The sequence below is a fragment of the Schistocerca piceifrons genome, chromosome 8 (genome assembly GCF_021461385.2).
Source record: "Schistocerca piceifrons isolate TAMUIC-IGC-003096 chromosome 8, iqSchPice1.1, whole genome shotgun sequence".
Classification (NCBI taxonomy): Eukaryota; Metazoa; Arthropoda; class Insecta; order Orthoptera; family Acrididae; genus Schistocerca; species Schistocerca piceifrons.
The window spans coordinates 426,993,176-427,020,300 of NC_060145.1; the positions used below are offsets into that span (position 1 = coordinate 426,993,176).

Here is a 27,125-nt window from a genome sequence, read left to right on the forward strand (position 1 = left end):
ATATCGTCTATGTTTTAAAATTGCATTCTTCGGTGTAATAAAGTACAGTAACTATATTCTCTATGATTTCAAAATAAATAAAAAACAAAATAAATTTCAGACACTCAATAATCCGGCACTTCTGCTAATCCACCCCTGTATGTGCCAGGAATTGCCGGATTAGCGAGAGTCTAGTGTACTTCCAGTGACAAAGAGTCAGCACATGCAGTTTTTTTTATTAAATCTACCACAGTTCCCATTCATGCCTTCACAGATTATCTCTCTCTAGTCCTGCTTCTTATTTCACACATTTATCAGTGCTCTGTGTAAGTAACATGTATCTTAATGATACAACTATTATACAACACCACTGTTGTTACAAATAAATAGGCTTTGTAAAAGAGCACATAATACACAGTGGCAAGATTCAGCATACAAGTGGTAATTATAAGATACAGAATTAATAACGAGGTGCTTAGAAGTGTACAGTATTTAGTTGTAAATAGCAAACTATGTCCTTTTAATGGAAATTTAAATTTTTGTGTGTTTGGAACAGGGAAATACCTTTGGAACACCCTGGAGAAGAGTTCTCATATTCACTTAACTCGCGCTGTAGTGGAGTGTGCTCTGATATGCAACTTCCTAATGGATTAAACTGTGTGCCGGACCAAGGTTCAAATTCAGGACCTTTGCCTTTTGCAAGCAAGTGCTCTACCAATGGCTCCAAAAAAGGTAAAAATCCTAAGTTCAAATCTCTGTCTGGCACACAGCTTTAATCTGTCAAGAAGTTTTAAGAGGAGCTGTTGTTGCCAAAAAATCACCCACCATAAAACATGTATATACAGATGCTAAATATTCTGCTTGTGGTATTAAGAATCAAAACACTTAATTTTTCCATGACAAATCAATTTTTCTTCCTTTAACCTCACTGACTCATCATTTCTGGTGTTGCATATTTCACATTACTTTGTATTTTCTTCTTACATAACTCACTTGCCTCTGTCTTCACATCTGACAGCTGTTCACTTTACTTTGCTAATTGCTTTACTCAAAAGCATTTCCATCAGAGCCAAAAGCCAGATGGAAAAAGTAAGCAGATTAGATTCACTTTACACATCAGGTTGTTTTTTCTTTCCTCTTTTAATAAACAAGAGAGGACAAAATGTTGAGACTAAGATTTAAAAAATTATTAAGGCTTTCTTGGCCACTTGTTGACAAACTGCCTATTGGCTTCTGTCTCGAGTTCTTCGGCCGACGTTCATCTGATGATTTTACTGACGTTTCACCAGCAGGAGTGGCTGGCATTGCCAGAGGTGAACTGAGCCAAGTTCATGGCCACAGACTATATGTACATGGCGTGCCAACATCCGAGGGCTTCTACGCACTCATTTCCGGCACAGTTTTCCTCTTGCTACCTGCGACGATCATTTGCTGCAGTACGGGAAGCCAGGATCTGTTTACCTTAAGGCTTTCTTCTTTCTTGTTGAAGCTGTTCGCGTGCCATACATTCCCAGAGCGACAGACAGAACTGACCGTACATTGAGCAAACATGGCGTAAAGATGATTTTCAAACCGACAAGCAAGATCAAAGAGTGTCTTAGATCAGCAAAGGAGAAAAGGGACCCAATTGCATTGTCAGGAATATACCGTATACCGTGCACATGCAGAAAAGTTTATGTCAGAATGACTGGATGATCAATCAACACCAGGATCAAAGAACATAAGCGGCATAGCAGGTTGGGGCAGGTGGAGAAATTGGCCATGGCAGAGACTGAAGGAGACCGACCACGTAATAAAATTTGCTGACATGGAAGTTCTGGCTGTAGAGAAGCATTATCACATCCGCTTGTTCAGAGAAGCTGTAGAAATACAAAAACACGCGAACAGCTTCAACAAGAAAGAGGAAAGCCTTAAGGTAAATGGATCCTGGCTTCCCGTACTGCAGCAAATGACCGTCACATGTAGCAAAAGGAGAACCACACCGGAAATGAGTGCGGAGAAGCCCTCAGACGTTGGCGCGCCAGGTACATATATAGTCTGCGGCCGCGAGCTCGGCTCCAGTTCACCACCGGCAATGGAAGGTGAAGCTTTGACAGTGCCAGCCACTCATGCTGGTGAAACATCAGTAAAATCATTAGATGAACATCGGTCAAAGAACCCGAGACAGAAGCCAATAGGCAGTTTGCTAAGATTTACTTCTTAGATGAAGTAGAATATGCATGCATGCATTTTGTTTATGGTTCTCTAAAGAAAGCTGTGGTATATCAAATGCTAACTTGACTAATTCCTAGATTGGTGCAGTGTACTCACTGGACATTATATTTGCTGATTAGGGTAAAGGTCTTTGTTGATTACTACAAAGTTGGTGAATTATCACAAAGAATTTATGGTGTACTGGTACACTTGCTCTAAATGCAATGATTGGGTTAGTTTCTTACACTGTCTAATAACAAGACCACTGATTCATTGTAGACAATTCAGAGCATATGTTGAAAGGGAAAAGTCAGAGGGTGACAGAGAATACAATATTTAATGAGTTGTGACTAATTACTTCTTGGCGCATTTTGTAAAATACAAGGCAAAACAAATACAAATGTGCTTACCAAATAATGCAAGTAAGGCCTGGAGAACAAACTGAATGTTTCTTCTGTTTGCCTGCTTGCCTGTTCTTAAAGTAACCTCATCTTGGCCAACTTCCATGAGGTCAAAACCTAAAACAAACAATGTATCCATCACTTTAATGTAAATTATATATTTCTGCAGCATTCATACAACTAGGTAAATGGCACAAATTAACAAAAACTGAATCAAAACTTTCTCACAATACAATATATGCTTCATGAAATTTAAACTTTACAATACTTCTAAGCGATCACCTGGATAGCTGAGCACATTGAAGTGCCCGCTTCTGGAACACAGTGAGGCATGTTGACCCTGTATAAAATCTGCCTGGTGGATTAATGATGAAGGCCGGTGTGCTGGCCAGCCTGGATGTAGTTTTTAAGTGGTTTTCCACATTCATCGAGGGAAATGCTCAGTTTTTTCCTATCTCCCACCTCAGTTATATGATTCACAAACACTTTGAAACACAGTGGCAGATAGCTAACAATTCTGCACAGGGGCAGCACTCTCGCATATGTGAAAAGCTCTCATCTCACTGCACAGTTCTCCCACTACCACGCCATCCTTTCTGAGCAGGGGAGAGTGAAGAGTGGTAACTGCAAACATGCTGCGTTTATATGGCAGTGCAGTTGCACATGCAACATTGAAAAGCTAGCATGTGGCTTGGTTTCATATTTCTTAATGACATACATCACAAACAAAACAAATATTTTTCCTTCCTTCTCATCCCATCCGGTAAGTCTGCCCTGAACTAGGGTTCTAGGTGACTTTTCTAAACTGTAGCCATTTCCCTAAACCTCTCCAGTCCTTTTCCTTAATCCCCTCTTCCTTTCCCTTCAACTCTTCCATCAGAAGAAGGAGACACTGGTTCCGAAAGCTTGTGAAAGTTCAATCCTTTTATGTATATGTTCCCCTGCCACCGCTTGCTGAGTAAATTTTTTTATCTGTCCATTTACATTACAAAACAAATGTTCAGTATTATTTATGGTACACAGAAGACATATGAAAATTTTTATTCTATTGGCATACGGACAATTGGAGATCATTTCACCAACTTTTGAACCCAAATTTACTGAGAGATTGGGTGGTGGGGGAGGGGAGGGGGCAGGAGGGGGGCAGTAAGAAGCTTTAAAATGTTTTTGGGAGTGGTGAGTGGTGACCCCATCTTAATAACAGCCTACATGCAGGTATGGTTGTTTCTCTGGGTAATTGGAGACACACCATGCAAGTTATAACCCAACATAGGTTGGATGAAGGGTACTGAAACGGATGGATGGATTATTCATAAGTACACATAATTGTTGGCAATTTTCACATTATAAACAACATTCCACACTCTGCAAAACAATGTTGTTATGACATCCAGTTTATGATGAATTGTGCCAAAACACACTACTTACAACATAACCTCTTTTTTAGACATTACACATCAGATTATTTTTGGAAAGATGTAATGTTTCAACTATTTTTCAGCCACAGATTAGGAACTAATAATCCAATGTTGACAAGTTACGTTACCTACCACCATCTTCTGTTTGCTGCATGTTTTTGTACTCTTTATTATACATATGTATCGCCATTACTTTAACTGAAAAGGTACTGCCGGAAGTGGTGTGTTGTGTATAAAGAACAGTTAACTAAATGTTGGGCAGCAGAGCTGCTTTTATTTGTTCATCATACCGTGTGCCTCAATTTCAGAGAACTGAGGATTGTGAGCAGCTGTGTTTTCATGCAATATTTGATCCTGTTACTATATTTTAATCAGAAAGCAAATTAAGATAACAAAATGATCATACCTAGGGAAGCAAGTAATTCATGGCAGCCAGGAACCCTCCATAGTTTCACACTGATAGGTATTTCTACACTATCTGTTTCAGGATTCTTCATGCTGAACTGTCCTATAACTTGTCGTATGACTCCAATGATGTCATCTGCCACTTCCACATTCGACATGAGTTTAGACAGAGCATACAAAGATGTACCTGTTAAACCTGCAGACAGGAACAGCAATGTAGCACTTACGCATATGTGATGTAGTCCAATTGAATAAAAGTGTATAATACTTATATTTACTGATATTAAAGACAACATTAATTCTACAGCCACAACTTAAAGTTTCCATTGCAATTAATTCCTTCTGCTGGAGCAGAGAGAAAGAAAAGAATCTGGAGACAGATGGATTTGATCGTTTAGACTGCTGGAGACAGAAATGCAGGGGTGGTACATTAGATTAAACAGTGGTCAAAGGATAAAACAATGACAAGGAAGAGGAATAGAAAGTGTCATTAATGAATCAGATATAAATGGAAGCAGGAAGGCCAAGTGTTCATAAAAGATGATAGAAACAATATACAATCAAATACAAGAATAAAAGTCTACAAGAGAAATTAAATTAGGTTGAATTACCACAAAACATGAAAAGAAGGGGAAAAAGAAGCAAAGGATGAGAAGAGAAACATAAACAGTAAAAAGCAGTGTGTGAGGGTTAGCTAGTCACCAGGATGATGGAAACAAGTGAAATCAAGATTTCCTTAGCAGTAACAAAACCCATGATGTGGAGTGAGTTTCCACATAATCATATTGGTGATGGTTTATCCCTCAAATATGTTGCATTTTCTGGAGATGCATCACAGAATGACTCACAACTTCAATCCCTCAATGGCATTCTTACTTTTTCAAGCTCCAAAGAGGCTATCCTGCACATCTGGTAGGTATAGTATGCCTGGGAAAGAAACATATGAAAGAGAACAACTTAGGCACAGGACATATCTATATGTCAGAACACTGCCTGCAAATGGCAAAGATCAAAATTCAAGTCACAGTCTTCAAATGTCACAAAGGTTTATTTTAATACGCCACTAGAGATGTGATGATGACTAACTTTGACTGAGGTTGTGTAGCAGAAACACCCCCCCCCCCCCCCCTTTTCTGTGCACTGCCCCAGCAAAGTCTTCAAGAGTGTTTCTGTGGCATTTCAGAAGGTAGATGAGAGGTAATAGTGAAGTGTATAATTGGTGTACAAACCATTTGCATGAATCAATTTATTCTTGTAGATAGTAAATGGCAGTCATGTTCATGCTTAAAGCTGAATATCACTGCACTAGATGCAATATCTGATGTAAATACTCTCACACATGGCCCCCATTTTATGAGAAGACAGTGTCAATTTTGGGGGCAAAGTGTAAGTACTGCATGAAGTAATTCACAAGAACACAAACTATATGGTAAATGGACTTAAGGAGCATACGATTTCACAATAATGTTGTGAGGACTGCAGAAAACAATGCGGTGTGGCACGAAGAAACTTGGGTAACATGAGAGGTGCTGCTTGGATACACGCTAAAAGATCAGTGAGGCCGGTAGATAGTACTTACTCTGCAATGAGTACGATTTTCTAAAATCTTATTCTGGAAAGAGGCCTGCTTTGTTTAAAAGTCTACTTACTCCACCAGAATATCAGTTTGTTATCTGCCCATACACTTGGAACTGCCTTGTGAGATTTTATGGTCTCATTCCAACTTATTTCTTTGCCAGACCATTGATACTACTGAAAAATCTGTTGTATGCACATTCCATTATGGCTACTTCATCAGAGTAGTATTATCTGTATTTTATTACAGCTCATGTACAATCATTCTACACGAATAACATGATGAATAAGTACACATAGATAGTGTGTACACATAACATGCAGCACTCTGCATGACCATGCCAATCTTCAGAAAATTCTTGGCACTTTGCATTGCTTTCTTTCTGTCATCATTTCCTCCCTACTCTGTTTCATCATTGTTTCATCCAGTATTTTTATTTCCTCTACTATTTCGCCCTCCTGAAATTTCTATTGACCCTCTGCCTACTTCTTGTACAGTTTCCAGCTTGTTGTGTGCTCATCTCTCACATGTCAACTGCCTCTGCCTCATTTTTTGCAGCTTTTTTTTTCTAATGTGACAGTTCATGAATCTTATTTGGCAGACTCCACTGTTAACTTTTGTGCTATCTTACTGCTCTATACTTTTCTTGATGCAGTTCCCTATGCAAACACAATGTTATCTGTCTCCATTTTAATTACATTTTCAACATCATTCACTTTTACACTTTCCTCTCTCCTCCAACAGAATGAACTACTGTTTCTGAAAGTAAAAGATGGTTTTCCTTGAGGACCTGTTGCCATCTTTTATACTGATAAGACAATTTTTTTTCATCTCTACTTTGCCTAATATTTTAATTTTTTACTATTTTTGAAGTTTTATATTTAATTGTATTTTTATTACTCTGTTGAACAATGCAATATTCATGTGGCACAGAATCAACTCAGGGTGCAGACTGTTAGATTATTATATAATTACATTTGTGTTTATAATAACAGAAGATAAAAAGGACACTGTTATGAAACACATTAATAAAACATCCAAGGCACACCGGAGATGCAGGAATCATAGGAACCTCATCAAGCCCCAACACTCACATACTTAGTGTTGCATTGTTAATGAATGTCAGAATTTCATGTGAGGTTAAATGTTTAATTTGTTTATCATAATTTAGAATGTATGTTATTTTCCCAGTTTATTGAACCCAAATAAACACAGGGATTTCTTAAATGAGGGCTACATATGTTCCTCATAGAATGGATCACTGGGTAGCAAACCAGTGTGACTGTGTCATAATCAAAGGCCACAGCTGTTTCCATGAACCACATCAACTGCTATGAAGGTTGCTACCTCTGTGGAATATACATGTAGGAAATAGCTCCATCTTCAGAGTACAAACCATGCTCAAAACACCAGGAAATCATGAATGAAAAGAAGAAAGTAGAATTTGAGAGAGAAAATGCTAGACAGATAAAAAAGTTCAGAAGGGGAATAAAGAAAGGGTGAGAAGTAATGGAACAGTAAAGAATGGTGCAGACATCCTTCATGTCAAACTTGGCCATGAATTGACAGTGTTAAAAGCAGTTTTAAGAACAATTATATAAAATTACTGTTGACTTTTGTAGGGTGGTAAAACTGTACTGACTGATTATCTGTAACATCCTAGAATCTGTTTGTTGACATTATAAAATACAGTACTTTTTTCAGTATGACACCAAGACATACTCATATTACAAGAGTTCAGGTACTTGAATTTTTAAACAAATATTTGTAAAGATCTGAGATAACTGTTATGTGAGAATACTAACACTAAATAAACTATGGAATCAAAGTACTCAATCTCTACAGATAACAACTGTTCTTGGCATTATCATTTTCTAAGATTCTGTAACAACACAGATACGAATTTCCAAGTTTAATATATTGTTACCTAACAAAGCCTGCAAGCTGGCACTACACTGAGTTAACCTTTCCTCTGGGTCACTCTGAGGAAAGAATACAGATGATGGAATGCCATTGGCTGCAGGTTCAAATCTGAATCCCACAGACATCAACAGCTCTTTCCATCCATTTACATGGCCCACTTTATTTTCTATGCTCTTTTGCGTTGTGTACATGGCATTCTTCTGGCCACGGTGGATTCTTTGCAGTGACTTTTCAACCTGAAATGATAAATTTTATTTTAAGTTAATCAGTAAAGAAATGAATCAGCATTCCATGAACTTACAACAGTAACAGTGCCAATAATATTTTCAAAATCTGTTATTCAAAATTCACTTGGGAAGCAGGTTTTTAATGGCCTCTATGGAGGGCAACAAATATGAAAGATGGCATGGGGTGGTGGGGAGGGAGGAGGGAGAGGAGGAGGTGGAGGGAGGGGGAGGATTAATCCTCAAATGGAATAAAGGTAATATTAACTAATGGAAAATAAAACAATTCATATATGAAAAAGAACAAGAGAAAGTAGCATCGAAAGGGTGATAAAAGTGGAAGAGGGTCATAAAATGAGAGAGTGGTTAGAAAATGGTGAACAACAAGAAGAAAGTTTAACATTGTTTAACATTCAGTAAGTAAACTGGGAATTTATGAAAACCAGAACAGAATAGCAGTTTGGAGATTTGAACACATTTGTGACTTCCATGTCTTAATCACTATATCATCTCAGTCCTGATGACTGATAGAAAAGACTACAGAATAAGAAAACTTTTTTACTGTACTTGACAAAGCAAGAGGGCCAAATTATTTGACAACAGACTTAAAAACCATTGCAAAGCAGTGATATATTAGCCTCAACTGCAATGGCACACACATAAAATGGGTAAAATAGAAAACTGCAGTATAGCCCGACAGTAAAACAGATTGTTACAAAGGACAATAAGGGGAGCAACATGTCAAGGTTCAAGATACGAATGAAACTAATAAAGATTCTTATTGTAACATTGGCATATATTGTACATCTTCAGTATTGATTAAAGAATGGCCCTGCTAATATTCTCCACAGCTGCAATTACTTACCAAATGGAGAGTGACTCTGAGAGCATCACGACACTTGTCAGGACTCTTGAGGAGCTCACACAGAGCCTGGCCCATGAGAGCCACCTTGTTTGATAGGCGCACGTCTGTTCCTACCAATAGGAAACCAGCCCAGTTGGCAGGATGAGCAAAATGCTTAGTATGTTGCACAGTTAGCATGGCTTCTGCTAGAGCTTTTGATACACGTGAACCCTGTGAATAGAGTTAAAACATTTCTATAGAACCATCAAAACAATTAAAAATTGAATATCAGTACTATCACTCACCTGTACGCAAAGGAAAAACTCTATGTCAACTAAATGTTCACAGAATGAAGACACATACACAAAATTACAGCTATTGTTCTCACTCAGTAAATTTCATCAACATCAGTGCACCAAAGATGAGCACTAATTTTGGTTTATCTCACTTGCAGTGGTGGAAGAATGGAAGCACAGTTGCTCCACATCTCTTCTGTTTGACATTGCAAACAAAAAATCAATTGTTTTGCACCCATTTTGAGAATATATGTGTAGATAAACTGATCAAAACGATTTTGTACAGTAGAAATCCACTAATCTGACCTTGATGGTGCCGGCTACTGAAAATGCCAGATTACCAAGTATCTTTAAAAATAGTGGTGTACCGAGGGAGACACAAGGTAAACAATGTCCAACTAGTGACCAGCCTTAGATTGTTTATCGTACATTCCCTGCTTCCATTAAAGTGATAAAAAAAATGTGTACTGTACAACACAACATTTTAGAGAACAAATGAAAAAAAATCATTGCACACATCCTGTACTGTAATTTCAAGATTTTACGTTAAATTCAGGACAGTACAGTAGTATACTGTAAAATATTACTGTGTATGTTTCACACTACAATACATACATAATTTCTATATTTTATTCACTCGAAATAAGACTCAATGTCCTTTTTTTTTAGTTCAATTTTTTTCTCAAAAACTCGTTGCGCATAGTACATAAATTTACAAATTCTGCAGTGTTGTACAATTTGCTGCTTTCAGAAAATCTTAAAAGTTTATCAATAGCAGCAGTTGCTTCATTCCAGATAAGTGAGGGTGTGGAGTTTGTCATGTCAGCACCTTCTTCTTCACTGGATTTGATATCTGATTGTTGAAATCCTTGTTTGGCCCTGTCACACTTTCTACTATTAGTTCACCTGATGTTGTTGTTGTTGTTGTTGTGGTCTTCAGTCCTGAGACTGGTTTGATGCAGCTCTCCATGCTACTCTATCCTGTGCAAGCTTCTTCATCTCCCAGTACCTAGCGCAACCTACATCCTTCTGAATCTGCTTAGTGTATTCATCTCTTGGTCTCCCTCTACGATTTTTACCCTCCACGCTGCCCTCCAATGCTAAATTTGTGATCCCTTGCTGCCTCAGAACATGTCCTACCAACCGGTCCCTTCTTCTTGTCAAGTTGTGCCACAAACTCCTCTTCTCCCCAATCCTATTCAATACCTCCTCATTAGTTATGTGATCTACCCATCTAATCTTCAGCATTCTTCTGTAGCACCACATTTCGAAAGCTTCTATTCTCTTCTTGTCCAAACTATTTATCGTCCATGTTTCACTTCCATACATGGCTACACTCCATACAAATACTTTCAGAAACGACATCCTGACACTTAAATCTATACTCGATGTTAACAAATTTCTCTTCTTCAGAAACGCTTTCCTTGCCATTGCCAGGTTACATTTTATATCCTCTCTACTTCGACCATCATCAGTTATTTTGCTCCCCAAATAGCAAAACTCCTTTACTACTTTAAATGTCTCATTTCCTAATCTAATTCCCTCAGCATCACCCAACTTAATTTGACTACATTCCATTATCCTCGTTTTGATTTTGTTGATGTTCAAGACACTGTCCATTCCGTTCAACTGTTCTTCCAAGTCCTTTGCTGTCTCTGACAGAATTACAATGTCATCGGCGAACCTCAAAGTTTTTATTTCTTCTCCATGGATTTTAATACCTACTCCGAATTTTTCTTTTGTTACCTTTACTGCTTGCTCAATATACAGATTGAATAACATCGGGGACAGGCTACAACCCTGTCTCACTCCCTTCCCAACCGATGCTTCCCTTTCATGCCCCTTGACTCTTATAACTGCCATCTGGTTACTGTACAAATTGTAAATAGTCTTTCGCTCCCTGTATTTTACCCCTGCCACCCTTAGAATTTGAAAGAGAGTATTCCAGTCAACATTGTCAAAAGGTTTCTCTAAGTCCACAAATGCTAGAAATGTAGGTTTGCCTTTCCTTAATCTATTTTCTAAGATAAGTCATAGGGTCAGTATTGCCTCACGTGTTCCAACATTTCTGCAGAATCCAAACTGATCTTCCCCGAGGTCAGCTCCTACCAGTTTTTCCATTCGTCTGTAAAGAATTCGCATTAGTATTTTGCATAAACTAATAGTTCGGTAATTTTCACATCTGTCAACACCTACTTTCTTTGGGATTGGAATTATTATATTCTTCTTGAAGTCTGAGGGTATTTCGCCTGTTTCATACATCACCTGATATCTTTTCGAATACAGGTTCTTTATTCTCAATGTCTATCCAGTCCAAAACTTCATCTTGCAGCAGATTCCTTACTTCATTTTGAGCAACACCTAGCTGTTTAAGAACAGCAGCATTTTCAACTGGAATAGTGGAATCTGTTTCTTCTTTATAGGCTTTTGGCCAGAGTTTGCACCAGGGCATCCGAAGAGAAGCAGGGTTAATTTCATTCCACACCAAAATGGTTCCAAAAACATTTTTAATGTTGATTTAAAAAAAAAATCCACCAATGAACAGTCTGGATTGATGGGCTCTTGAATAAAAGAAGCTCTGTAAATAATCCATAATTTTTATTTACTCCCTGATCCATTGCCTGAACCAGAGAAGTCACTTTTGCTGGAAGATACGTGATGAATATATTCCCCGAGATCAATTCAGATGCTGGAGAGTGAGCTCTGCAGCTATTTAGCAACACAACCCTTCTCTGTTCAGGCAAATAATTTTTTTTTCTTTTTTTCCTTAATTATTTCTTACAGAAGGTACAAAATTGTTGGAAAACCAATTCTAACAATTCTGAAGTTACCCATGCACTGGAATGGGCTCCATAAATTACAGTAAGATTTATTAAAATGTCTTTAAAATCCCTTGTCTTTTTTTACTTGCCAATAACATAAGGAATCAGCATGTGGTCACCTGAAGCACTTGACCACAATAAAACTGTCAAAGCAACCTTAGGTGCACTTGTCATCTTTACCTGCCAAAGTTGAACGTGGTAAACAACATCAAAGTACACTCACTTCATTGGCATTGTAGATTTTACTAGCAAGTAGCAAGTAAGATATGGTGCTTAACTTGCAAAAAGTTTCTCTGTATTCTTCAGATGCATTTTGATGTGCTGATCATAATTCCCCACCAACATCAAGCTTCCAAATTCCATGACGAGTTTTAAATCAGCATAGTCAATCATAAGCAAATACGCATTCAGTTTCTAATAAACTCAAGTCATCACAGAACTGTTTATTTTTTCCATAGTCATAGTGCCAGTTGCATGGTTTCCTTCAGACTGCTTGGCACAGTACTGCAACTCTCTATGAGGCAAACTTTCAAGGTTGGCCTTTATTTTTTTAATATCATAGATTGTTGGAGATCCAACTTTATACTCTTCCAGAACTTTATTTCTATTCATACCTTTCTCAATCTGATTAATGATGTCAAGCTTTTGTTGTGTCGTAAGCGTAACATGTTTATGTTTCACTTCCACTTTGTTTTCAGAGTTGCTAAGTTTAGAAAACATTCCCACAACAATAAGAAACACAACTGTAATTGTGATATAGAACAGCACTGATTGTGATTACACTTTAATAAAACAGGATGTTTTAGTTGCTATAGACAACTCATGCATGGCAGATGCTATTTGACATGTGATTGAAGCTATTACTGGCAGTAGAGAACTCTAAATTTGTTAACCATTGCTGAGTGTGACTAAATTCTACCAAATGTGTCCAAAATATTCAGTATATATGAAGTGATGCTGGCTTACTGAATGTTCCAGACTGTTGGATGCCAGATTAATGGGCTTTTCTGTTCTACAATTCTATCCACAATCTCTATATGTGTAACAAAGAACATGTGTCCACATGCAAGATTATAGAAGCAAATGGGAAAAAATACTTACATATGGAAATATCACTTACACAAAATGAATTGCTCTCTAATTGCCAAAAATAAATGTACAGTATGAGTGAGAAGTCCCCATACCACTGTAACCCCTGTTTAGTATAAAATGTTACTATTCAGGATGGTAGCAATATTACTTGCTATCGATTGTTGGAATCCGTTGGAATTCATGTTTACATGTTTTCACAGTTGCAGTCAAGTTTTAATTTGTAGCCGTGGCAAATGTGAGTGGTCATAGTTACACTATTGAGGAGCAGTTAATGACAACTGTGTGGGTGCATGAATGACAACACACACAGCTGACAATGATACATGGAAGGCAACATTTCTGGATTGAGAAAGATGAGCTTTTACTTTTGGCAGTGTTAATTACATGCCACGGAGTGGAAGGAAGAAGGCACAAGAAGAAAAATTAGCCAGAGTCTCTGCTTTGATTTAACAATCTCCTATGAAGTTAGCACATAAACATGCTTCAGAACTCGGTATACCAAGGGCAACACATGAAAAAAGACCTTTGTTAACTCAATTTCCAAATGCAGTGAACCATGCCAAGGTCACATGCTACAAATTTCGTCGTTTGAGCCAAAGAGAATCATCATCACACAGTTGAGTTAAAAAGGGACCTCACTCACAAATGATATGGGCAAGGATGACATCACAACATCTGCTTAGACCATACTTTTTTTAAGAGACTCAGAATGGTGCAAATTATTTACATGTCGCAAACATGGTTAATGCTTCAGCTTGAGGAAACAGGCCTCCCAGAACACTTATGGCTGCAGCAAGATGGAGCACCTCCTCACTATGCTCTTACAGTGCATGGTTCCTAAATGAATGATCTCCAGGATGGCGGGTATGTCATGGTTCATCAGCAATACCAGCACCCTTGAAATGGCCAACAAGTAGTCCTGACCTCACCATACCTGGTACTTTGTTACGGGGCATCATTAAGGCATGTCATTATGCTACAAATGAAGAATTGCGCAATGCTGCTGAGCATGCATTTCACACTACTACACCTGACATGCTCAAAAATATGTCAAGAAGAATATGGAAATATATTTACAGCATGAGGGGGAACATATAGATGTACTGAACACTTAATATGTAAGTAAATACTTGCACTAAAACAAATAAAATCAATTAGCATTTGATACAAGGTGACAGGAGGACTTCTCGACCACCCTATACATTGCAGCCAAGGGGATGAAGACTCTTAGGATGTGGTAATAACACATTCTGGTAGTTAATCATACATTTACATATTTCATTCATATCCAGGACTGACAAAAATGGTGACAGTCAATAGGAAGTGAATTATTCACAATACATCATTACATTTAACATAATAATTTCTATCATGTATACAATCATTAGATCAAAAGTATCTTTTGGAATGCATACCTGCAAGAGGGCAGAGTAGAAAGCTCTGAGTAGGAGGCGTGCTGCCGTGTCCGGCACGGGCCAGAGTGAGACCAAGACACATTGAGCGCCGGCAGCGAGCAGTGCCCTGGTCAGGCCGACCACACCGTCAGCACTTGCCCAGCCATGGTGGTCCCTCGTGTGGCTGCTGCTCACCACGACCAGCCGGGCGGACAGCCGCAGCTGCAGCAGGTCTGCCGCCGTGAGCAGGAACTCGCTGGGTGCCGGCAACTCCGTAGTGCTCGACACCTGACACATTGGGTTTTTGATAAAAGCTTTGTGACAATGCAGTTTTTTCAGTATTGCTCTTAGTTGCTAATAGTCTTTACAGACATCTTAAACATTTATTGTGATAATGGACTTTTCTGGATGGTGGAACAAAGGTAATAACTGACAATCAAGACAGCCACTCATCCAAGGAATACTGGAAATGTGTGTCTACATATATAAACAACCTTTTGCTTTTAGAATGGAAGAAAGTTTGATAACAAAGAAGTAACTATTTTCTTTTAGTGTGCCTTCTTCCCTCCTACTACTTTGTCTATAAAAGGTCTCATTCATTCTCTATAAAACCATTTCACTATTATTTATTGGTTGAGATTGTGTCATTATGCCAGGAAATGACTATATTAAAAATGAAATGTTATTGGAACACCTTTTTGTAAGTTGAATATCTGATAGCTGGAACTTCTACGACAACATTAAAGTATGCTAGCAGATGTGGCCACAGCTGCTTCTAGTATAAGCATCCCTTTCAATAAGGTGTACTGTATAGTTCCAAATGGCACTGGCAATGCAGCTTTACTGTTCTGATAAAGCTGGAAGTGGAGGGACAGACATTAATGAAACCTCGGCAATAATTGGACTACTATATAAATATCTCTCCTATTACAGATGAGAATCAAACACAGTTCATCAAAGATCAGTGGCCAGATTAAAAACTTCATTGTTAGGGTGGTGGTGAGATAATGTATTCAAGTTCAGTAGTTGTCAAAATATAATATTACCTAATAATTTAGTAACATTTCTAAGTCTTTACATTTATGAATGCTGTAAATATTTTTTTCACTTATATTCAAATCTTTATACTTACCAAGCATACTGGATTTCCATAATGGATAGCAAAAAAAAACAACAACAACAAATCTGAGTTCAAGGGTGACTTATAAATCTTCCATTTGAAACAAAACTAAATGTGGGAGGGGAAATGGTATACTGGCCTTGTTAAATTCATTGTTATTTAAGTATGTTACTGTTTTACATAGTCTCTCCTTAATATTTTTAGCATCAAAGAAGAAAGAGCAACTAACAGTATTTCTACAAATACAGAGAGCTGAACATCAAGTCAGTCCAACTCACAGGAGCATACAAACTTTGATATGAAAGATGCATCTAATTTTCTCAGACTTTTCAGTTTTAATTTAAAAAAATTACATCTTACAGGTAAAAAACACCAAACAATATAATATGGGCAGCTACTATCCATTAAGAGAACACATGGACAATGTTATGTGTGAGACAACTAACAATTATACTTCTACTAGCCAAGTACCCAGCATGTGTTGCAATGCCAACCACAGAAACAAAGTGTTTGTATTTAAATTCTGCTGCTTTTGGATATACAATTTTTGTCTCCGTCTGGTGCAAATGTGAATAAATCACAATGTTTTCCAATGCTTGAGTAAACCACTTACAGCTGACCATGGGAGAAGCATGGATTTGTCAAATTTAGTCCACACTTGTAGTAATTGTTCCTGTGCATTGTTGATTGTCATTGCAAATGCAAGTCACTCTGAATGCTACAATCATTTGAATTCAAATGACATATTTTTCAGAATTGGGATGTGTAGTAACAGTACGTCTTTTCCTGTAAATTTAAAATTTTAACTTTGGTGGCACTGTTCATTGTCTTTTTCACTGAAAGCCTGGTACCACTGCAAAGTTGTGGTGGATTTATGTTTCCAAGAAGAATGATATGCATCCCAATTTCCAATACTAAAACTTGTGCAGAATGCCTGGCAAATCAAGTACATTCAAGAATTCAGCTGGATAATGGACAACTTAATCCTGATTCATTGATGTATAGATAGACTGATATATTTTTGCTCCCACTGATAATTCATTCTGAATGCTGAATGGCATTAACATAGTTGTTTTTGGCTGCTAATACAGCAAGTGTACTAAGTCATTGATGTTTTTTGTAGTTCTGTGTGATTTTTTGGAGTCACTTTTTGAACCAAGTTGTCTGTGGTTGCTGTGATTTTAGAGAAGTTTGTTTGCAATGTAATGCATTATGTGGGTTCAATGGCTATTTTGCCATTCACAAAATCCAAAATTATTTTTATGGGATATGGAGTGTCATGTTGTAGTTGTACATGCATACTGGTCTTCATACATGCATACTGGTCTTCAAAGTTAATTTCTGTATGTGTTGTCAAAAAACTGACAATTTTAGAGATGCATTAAGTTCACCAAAGGCTACTGAAAGTCTTATGCTGGTAATGTTTGTCGAAACTCACCAGAAAGTAAAAGAAGTTTGCCATAGAAGAACTTTTCATATTCTCTCAAATATCTGAGGGTACGATGAAGTGGTTTCAATACTTTTTTGAGCACCATAGGACATTCATCCCATACAATGAGTTGACATTATAGCAGTATTTTAGCCATTCCATAATTTTTGTTGAGATTGCTTATTGGTGTGTCTGTGGTCTGGCTATTCAATGGAAATTTCAGTGCTGAATGCACTGTCTGCCACTATCCAAAGGAGTCACCACAATTCCAAATGATGCACTAGCCTGTGCAATAATTTATCATGATCGTATAGTTGCCAAAGTAAGGAAAATGAGAAAAGTTTTGCCTATATCTCCAGGTGCATCTAGAAATACAACCCATAATCCTGTCATAAGCTATGTGCTGTTCTGGGATCAGTTTCAAAAGGTTCATTTCAACAAATGTACCCGATTTCTTGACATCAAAGTGTGTTTCTTATTGCAAATCATGACTGAAAACATTGTTTGCAGATTAATTTGGCATTGTTCGCTGATCCATTCTATGTGTAGTATGTTGGCACTTCAGAGTAAAGTAGCATCCCAGGAAACATATCATGTCTGCACAATGAGAAAATTGCAGTTAACATTGTTGATGGTGGGTACAATGCTCTCACACATACATTTTCTATTGTGAAGTATATGTACCATCCATTTCCAAAGTGCACTGCCAAATGAACAACTGGTAGATGTTGTTTACAGACTGAAAAAAAAAACCTAACAAACAAACAACACCATACTGCTTCATTGCTGCTAATGATGTAATATCCCAGTTGATACTGGTCAATTACACTGCTAGATTCTGTTGCATTTCCCACTCTAAAAGTCACCATATCATTCCTTTGTTGACATATTTGCAATTTCATCACACTACAGCGCTCAATAGTGATGTGTGCTTTGTTGTACGTTTTCATGAATAATCATGAACATGATACAATCCAACAATTATCGACTTCAGCATCATTACTTCATACTTTCAAGTGATGATCTGCCACCATCTTCAGTTGCTCATCAATGATACAGTTGATGTCTGCCATTGCCAGTATACGTCTCAGCAATACAACTCTTGTGTATCATGATATACATTTCACATCAGATTCATGGTGAACTTTTGTTAAATACGCAACATGGACCATGAATCATGTTTCTGGTGATAACTTCAAATAAGTCTGGAGTTGTTCAGTTTCAATTTTCACATATATATTGACAGTGTATTGATGGATGGAACAATTGTCAAGATCTCAAGATAAGGTTTTCAGTGTTTTTATAAATCATCAGTCGATATGCACACAGTATTTATTTCCTCTCATCTGTTTGCAGACTTCTCAATTTGATTTCGAAATGATATCCACCATTCCTTGCCAAATTAAAACTGGATACCGCAATCTACAGTGTGAGTGATGTGTTTCTGAGACTCGAACTCGCCACTTCTATGATGAAAAATTATATCACAAGTTAAATTCTTCACCAGTTATAATGATCATCACTTGATCAATTGTTGGTGCATGTCCTGTCTTTCATGTTAGCTGACAGGTGTTTTGTCTGTTCTAACTACTACTTTGTTCAATCATCAGCTGCTATTTGTTCTGGGACAGTTCTGAATAATCGAATTAATCTATCATGTTCATTGAATAAAGTTTGAGATCCAACACAATTTTTTCCATTTTTGTTTTTTTTTGTTTTTTCGTTTTCATATTGAATCAATAATGCTGCCTAAACTGTTCATCAACGTTTTCTCAAGAAATAAATTTAAAGATATTTGTGATCTGTATTCAGCAGTGGTAGAACCGGTCTTGCACAATGATAAGTTTGCCCTTGCACTTTGAATGTTGTTGTGTATTATTCAAGCACAATATTTGTTGCACTGAGCAATGTCATTTGGAAAAATGAGTTGTACTTGCATATGTTTGTCTAGAAATGTTTCGACTGGCTTGTGTCACTTGATACGAATGGCTGAATGGCTCATGTATCGAATATAATTCTGGCACATACCTGGTTTTCATTCTTAAATTTGAGAGCACTACAATACATGGATACTTCATCCATTTTTCCACTACACACACTTGGATGAAGACTGCATGTAATGAAAATATTATCATTGTACTGGAATGCAGCAAGCTGTAAATCAGTTTGCAATGTTCATCCGAACTTATCAGTACATACTCAAATGGTATACAGTCTTACTTCCTATTGCTTGACTGTTCCAGATGAACAGGCTTGAGCATTGTGTATTCAAGTCATTTCCAGTCTTGATTCCCATTGTTCATCTTTTTTACATGAATGGGTTTGAGCAGTGTGTATTTGAATGATTTCAAGTCTTACTTCCCATTGTTCATCTGTTTCTAACATTTTCTTTCATGCATATCATTTACATTGACCAGTCACTTGTCTTTTGGGTGGCATAACTGATTTCACAGTGAAATTGATGCTTTGTGATGACTATTACAAATTCACTTTGAAAAAGAAAAGAAAACATTATATCTACTGGCTAATGTCAGTCAGCAATTGGAATTTCAAAATCAACACCACTTGTTACATCAAACAGAACTGAAATGTTACTATTTGCATATAATTCAATTCAATTATGTCTTGTGCTCACATTCGCACACCGAAACCACATGAACTGCTGCTAAAATATATTAAATACACACATTTCTTGCAACAACTCATGAACCAATTGTAAAATTAATGGCATATGAATGCATATGGGACAAACAGAGAAACATTCATTAAAATGAAGAATCCTTCAATCACGTCAGTCTGAACTGAAATGCACTTAGTGTTGTACGTGATCTGAATACGTGAATGAAACAGAAGAAACTGCTAATGATTGGTACAATGGGACATACCCTCTGCCATGCTCTTCACAGTAGTTTGCAGAGTATAGCTGCATGTCTTTAATGCACATGGGCTACCAAAATAGTAAATTTTCATTGTTTTAAATGTTGTGTACCAAAAAAAGGTCATTTACCTTTAGCTTCAAAATCGGAGGTCACTAGGATTTTCCTTCACGAATAATATGCATGGGATGACACCTGATATTTGAGTGTAAGAGAGAGAGAAAGAGAGAGAGAGAGGGAGGGAGAAAGCGAGAGAGCGCAGATTTTTTAAAAGTAGTCTAAGGTCTTTTCTTGTTCTTCATTGCAATAAAATTAAATGATATTTTTGAACTTTGCTAACATAAGGAAAGCAATTACCCAAGGCTTTGTGTTGCAGAACATCTAACGTTTGACTGAAAAGTTTAAATCAAAATGTCTGGAGGGAACCTGGTTCACAACTACAATATTAATGGACACATGGTGATAACAAGAAGTTTTGAAATTATCTGGAAAGGTGTCATTGTACAGGCCAATATATAATTTATATTTGCTTGTACTTTTGTATGTCACAACATTCATAAGTTGCTTTCATGTTTCATTGAGATTATTAGTTTCTAAAAGAAAAAGTGAAGTAACATTATAAGCTGGCTACTTATTTATGTTTGATAAATAGAATATATGATCTATATAATAACAAAATCATCCAAGGCACGCACACCCAGTGATCTCTAGAGTACACAAATAAATATTATTGATATTGTAAAGGTTCTAACAATGCATTTTTGACATTTTCCTGTGAAAGAACTAAGTGTCATAAATCATCAACTTCCACTTAAATGTAACATTTCTTTTATCCAAAATGAACCACAATTTTCACATAAAGCATAACTAACAAACAGTCAATAACACCTTTTTATAATTGCGAATTAGACTCCTGCAATACTAAGTGGCTAGAGATGACTTCCGTAAAAGTAGTAAACTAGTCAATACCTCTGATCCCTCTTCATCTCCCTGCTCATGTCCAGGATCAGATCCTGCAGTGGCAAAGTACCTCTTTGGCTGTTGTGAGTCAACCACATCTCCTGGAGAGAGTACAATAGCTGACAACTTCCAGGACACATGCGTAGCCAGATGTACACATTCAGCTTCACCGATCTGTCGTAATACTGCTTCCTTGCTAGCCTGTAAAATAATTAATTAATTTCATCTTTATTTGGCATAGAGACTGTATACTCAAAAAGCTCCATGTGTGGATATATTGTCTCTGTATTAGCATCATTAAACAAAGATATTGATAATTCTTGTTTCTTGCTGTAAAAATTCACAAATATTCAATTGAAAACATGTGTACATCCTGCTCAACAGTACTAATAAGTCTGAAACACATACAACACACTTACAGCTGATGAACCAATGAGACTCACTGCCAGTTAATGCAACACACACACACAAAATATAATTATACAATACAAAATTATGTTGAAAATGTGCTCTATTAACTGTGATAAAAAATATTGAAAAATAATTTTGTGTATTTACTTAAAAAGTATCCGGACTTTGTTTCATGTTATGTTTAAAGCAAAATCCCATTTAAAAGAAAAAATCATATGTCAACAAACAAATAATGGTATATGGCAAGAGAAAATAATACTCCTGTGTGTGTCATTGCCCACTTGCACCTTTCTCAGCAGCTCCTGTATCAAGTGTCTTAAATTATCTGTGTAGTGCAGGTGGCTAATGGGGCCTCAATAGAGGGTAGTTATATTTCTATAGAGGGGATGATGAAGAGATGGGGGACGGGGTTGGATTATGTGAAGGCTATTGCTAGCACACAGACTGCTCTTCCTGTATAACACAAAGAGTGTCCATTATGTTTAAGGCCACCACATGGCAGACAGCTTACCACCTACAGTGCTATCTGTCCTCATCCCACGAGAGACTGTAGAGAGATTCATAACATAACACAGGGCACTGACAAACAGTCTGTTAGCCACAAACAGTAAGACGCCAGTATCATCTCTCTCCCAGCCAAACACTGATTATGAAAGTTTGTGCTATTATCAGAGATCAAGCTGGTTACTGGCACAGCAATTGCCACTACAATAACATACTTCAACTATCTCAGTTATGGCGGTTGATGACACTCGCCAGTAAATATATATGTCATTCTTTCCAGTGTCATTACCAGTGAACACCGGACCAAGGCCTTTCTTCCAACTAATATGTCATCATTGAATACAATGAGCTATAATTCTTTTTCAACTAGTAAGAGAAGGGTGGTTCACTAGAAAAGAACATTCATGGAAATTTGGACAACTGAATCATAAGCTGCTTAAAGAAAACCAACATAATACATAATGTGCCATATTTCCATTATGTTACACCAGTTCTTTTTTTATTCTTCATATAGACTCCAGTCTCTTTATTTTATTTATAAATTGAAATACTAATTCCATCCATGTGTTTTTCTTCTGAATCTACAGAGATACTGCCTTATGTATAAGTCCAGTACAATACAACAGTAACAGTATATCAAGAAAGTATTAACTCTCTCATATCCTTTCCAAATGTCTCTCCCTTGACCCAGGAAGCACAGTTACCTGATTCTTTAATAATTAAGATTCTTCACAGCTTTTTCCTCTTTTGCTGACTGATATAGCCTTTGATTCTGAAAGCACTTCTGGGAGTGGGTGTATTATTAGTTTGCTTCTGCTTGGTTGAAAAAATGGTTCTTTCATAGTTATTTTGTTGAAGAGTTGTTCTGGGGATTCTTTTACTTCAAATACACTAACAACTCAAATGAAATAATCACATTTATGAAAATAACAGATGAAGATAGGATATATAATCTTACAATCTCAGAATAATTGGGTTGTCTCTCCAATGTTAAGAAGAAAAAAGAAGAAAGACAGGGAGAACTGCAAAACAGTGTAATTAATACAAAATGCCTTTCATCAAAAGATGCACAACATTTAGATCAAAATGGGCAATTTGATCTGCAACACATCCTGTTTCTGATGACTCTCAAAACTGTTGACATTCATTGCAAAATTTGTACTGTACTGAAAGTAATAAGTCATGGTTTTCATTTGGTTCCAAAACTGCGGGTGGCCAAATTTCATTCAAAGGCAATTTGTTAACTCATAAAGAAATATGACAAGTATTTAAATCTGAATGGTGATTATACAAACATGTGATTTTATTAGTTTTTTTATAAAATTACTTAAACTATTCTGGTATTTTATTTATACACTATGGGATCAAAAGTATCTGGACACCTGGCTGAAAATGACTTACAAGTTCGTGGCACCCTCCATCAGTAATGCTGGAATTCAATACAGTGTTGACCCACCCTTAATCTTGAAGACAGCTTCCACTCTCACAGGCATATATTCAATCAGGTGCTGGAAGGTTTCTTGGGGAATGGCAGCTCATTCTTCATGGAGTGCTGCACTGAGGACAGGTATCGATGTCAGTCGGTGAGGCCTGGCATGAAGTTGGCATTCCAAAACATCCCAAAGGTGTTCTATAGGATTCATATCAGGACTCTGTGTCTATCATAGGGATGTTATTGTTGAGTAACCACTCTGCCACAGGCCGTGCATTATGAACAGGTGCTCAATCGTGTTGAGATGCAGTTGCCATCCCTGAATTTCTATTTAACAGTGGGAAGCAATACGGTGCTTAAAACATCAATGTAGGCCTGTGCTGTGATAGTGCCATCAAAACAATAAGAGGTGCAAGCCCCCTCCATGAAAAACATGACCACACCATAACACCACTGCCTCTGAATTTTACTGTTGGCACTACAAGCGCTGGCAGATAACATTAACCGGCATTGGCCATACCCACACCTTGCCATCGGATCGCCACATTGTGTTACGTGATACATCACTCCACACAACACTTTTCCACTGTTCAATCACCCAATGTTTACGCTCCTTACACCAAGTGAGGCATTGTTTGGTATTTACCGGCTTGATGTGTGGCTTATGAGCAGTCGCTTGACCATGAAATCCAAGTTTTCTCACCTCCCGCCTAACTGTCATAGTACTTGCAGTGGATCCTGATGCAGTTTGGAATTCCTGTGTGATGGTCTGGGCAGATGTCTGCCTATCACACATTACAAACCTCTTCAACTGTCGGAGGTCTCTGTCAGTCAACAGATAAGTTCGGCCTGTATGTGTCCCTTCACGTTTCCACTTTACTATCACATGGGAAAAAGTGGACCTAGGGGTGTTTAGGAGTGTGGAAATCTCACGTACAGAAGTATGACGCATGTGACACCCAGATCACCTGAACATGTTCGAAATCCGTGAGTTCCCCGGAGTGCCCCATTCTGCTCTCTCACGATGTCTAATGACTACTGAGGTTGCTGACATGGAATACCTGGCAGTAGGTGGCAGCACAATGCACCTAATATGAAAAATGTATGTTTCTGGGGGTGTCCAAATACTTTTGATGACATAGTGTAGCTGAAGTGAGCTTAATTTTCATATACACCTCATAGCTATCCTATATAACGGTTTGAGTCTCTCAGGAACTGAGATTAAACAAAATTCCTTTTATAATATTTTACAGCAAAAATAAAAGTGTCACACAGCACATATTTGTCATTTCTGAAAATTATTACTAATGCTGTTAAACTAAAAGTTTGCTAGAAATCAAGAGTATACCTGTGCCCCAACCAAAGCCTTTGCCTGTAACATCTCCGCCACCATGGCAGCTTCCTGCTCAGCATACGGAATGTCACTCCAACCCCACTGCTCAGTGACTGAGCCAGGAAGTCTTGGATTTCCCACCACCAGTGCTGACATGTTGGTGCTCTGCTGTGTCTGGTCCATACCTGTAACACAGTGGCATATGAGAACTCATCCAGAAAAAGCTGCTGGAAACTTAAAATCAAACGAGATAAAAGTAACTGCTAGAAAATATGAGGGAATCGCCAGTTTCTTCACAGCTGACAAGAGGAGGCCACAACATTCAGATCACGGATTTACTTCAAACTTTGTACACTTATAGTAGTCCATTAGGACAGATACATAAATTAGCAAAAGTTTTCCTGAAAATGTAAACCTGTCGTGATTTATGAGACCCCTTATACCTGTAATTGGGTAAGGAACCCAAAACTGCTTTGCACCTGAATGCTTCATCCTGCAGACACAGAGACAGGCCCGGTTTGGCAGCTAACTTGCATAGTGGGGAGGTAGCAAGAAAGTGTATTTGCAATTTAAAAAAAAAAAAATCATAAAATTTACATTTTTACTGCAAAAATGGAGGTGACTCCCAATTCAATGTTTAATGCAATTGCAAAACATCAGTTAAAAGTTCTGTCTGTGTACTGTGATGGTCTTCTTCAAGAAGTGGATCTTATTGACACAGAATAATTGGGAACAATTTCTGCAGATGCAGTGGTGATAGGAGAAAAAACTTTATCTGTCTACCACCAAAATGTTAGGACAAAAGATGCTTATTACAGACAATGACCTCATTCATTCTGACAAAGTAGACAAAGAAGGTCTATTCTGTAATGTTGAAGACTTTTCTGATGATAAAGATAATGAGCCAGCCAAGAAGAAGGAAAAAACCAGCTATATTCTGTTGTAAACAAAAATTTATGTGGCGATAATGCTTACCCCAGCTGTCTGAGTCATTTTGCACATTTCCTGAGGCAGTCACACTCTTCTCCTATACTATTTGTAGTTTATATGTAAATCAGAAACACTATCTTCTACTTTCATGTAATTTTGCGTAGTAGGATACTTTAGTATAAGAATATTTTAGAAAAGGTTTCTCCAATATTATTTATATATATTATGTTGTGTTAGTGATAAATAATTTAATCATAAGCATATGGGAGAAAATAAAGTGGTACCATGATTAAAGAATTTTGGCCAAACAAAGTGGTAAGGTAAACAGAAAATGAAAGGTGTCAACATGTGTGGTGGATGATTAACATCTGAAGTAATCAGCTCATTGGTGCAGCAGCAGAGGCAATATGCAGCAAAAACCATCTTAAATATGAGATCTTAATATTAATTGTGGTATAATAGAAGTGTTTGTGTTCGGTGCAATCGGTATATAGAAATAACTATCTACCTGTAGAAGTGTGTCATGGTACAGCCTCTTCTAACATTAAGGAATTACAACTTTAAACATTGTAATGTGTGTGGAAAGAATAAGTAAGATTTGTATGTATATTTCCCTTCAGACCAGAATCTCAAGCAATTTGATGGAATACAGTGAAATAATAGTTTTTCTGAGTGATAATTTTGTCTGATCGGTAAAGTAAGTTAAGTTTGCCTTAGCATAAGGATCTGTTACTGTGGAGTGTTTTTCAGTAGAGTCAATTTTGCATTTGATAAGTAGGGCAGGTGTTTATTTATTAGATAATGATACAATAACAAAATAATAAAACAATGAATAACGTTACGGTCTTAATGGTTACAGAGCCTGTCTCTGCAGTAGGGTATTTTTTGAGAATGCACTCCTCTAGTTAACAAGGTAAGAAATGTAAGTAAAATAATGGAGCTGACCGACATGCTTGAGTAATGAAAAAGAGAAATGTATACAAACAAATGAGGTGCAACTGTAATGATGATCTAATTGTGAATTAGGCAACATTGGGTACTGTTTATATTGTGCAATTCATGACACTGCAGTTGGGAATGAGTGTTTAACCAAAAGAGCACTCTTTTAATGGGTTACAAGTCATATAATGCTGTATTATTGGATCTATAGATTATCTGAAAACTTCTATTTGTGTTCTGAGGAATTATGAGCTTAAAGTAGTAATACTGGCATGAAGAACAGTAATTTTGCTGATTAACTGGTAACAGTGGTGCTAGTCTGATGTGAGTAGTTCTGAGAGGTCAAAAATTTGGTGTGATTTTGTGAGGATTTAATTTTCTGGTGGAATGAGAGTAGTGCTCAGAGTTGAGTAGAGAAATGGGGCAATGATTTGGTACAACTTCCATCCCCATAATTTTGATTTGAGTGGTAATTAAGTTATTTGATACTGACTCTATTCTTTTTTCATAATGTAATGATTAATAAATCTATGCTACTGCACATCTTGAGTTTTTGCTATTTTGCAAATGGAAGAGAGACCCAAATCTTTCAAGTTTAACCAGTTTTGGACAGTTATGACTTGG

General features: G+C 37.2%; 1 protein-coding gene across 1 annotated transcript in view; it reads right to left on the reverse strand.

Moving 5' to 3' along the window:
- LOC124712418 (tetratricopeptide repeat protein 28) overlaps positions 1-27,125 on the reverse strand; it is a 131,749-nt gene that overhangs the window by 10,069 nt on the left and 94,555 nt on the right. The window contains exons 21-27 of the mRNA XM_047242712.1: positions 24,648-24,817; positions 20,962-21,153; positions 14,589-14,855; positions 8,985-9,194; positions 7,900-8,131; positions 4,398-4,592; positions 2,583-2,690 (exon numbers count right to left, since the gene is read on the reverse strand). Coding sequence (XP_047098668.1) covers positions 2,583-2,690; positions 4,398-4,592; positions 7,900-8,131; positions 8,985-9,194; positions 14,589-14,855; positions 20,962-21,153; positions 24,648-24,817 — 1,374 coding nt within the window. The remainder of the gene's footprint in view (positions 1-2,582; positions 2,691-4,397; positions 4,593-7,899; positions 8,132-8,984; positions 9,195-14,588; positions 14,856-20,961; positions 21,154-24,647; positions 24,818-27,125) is intronic.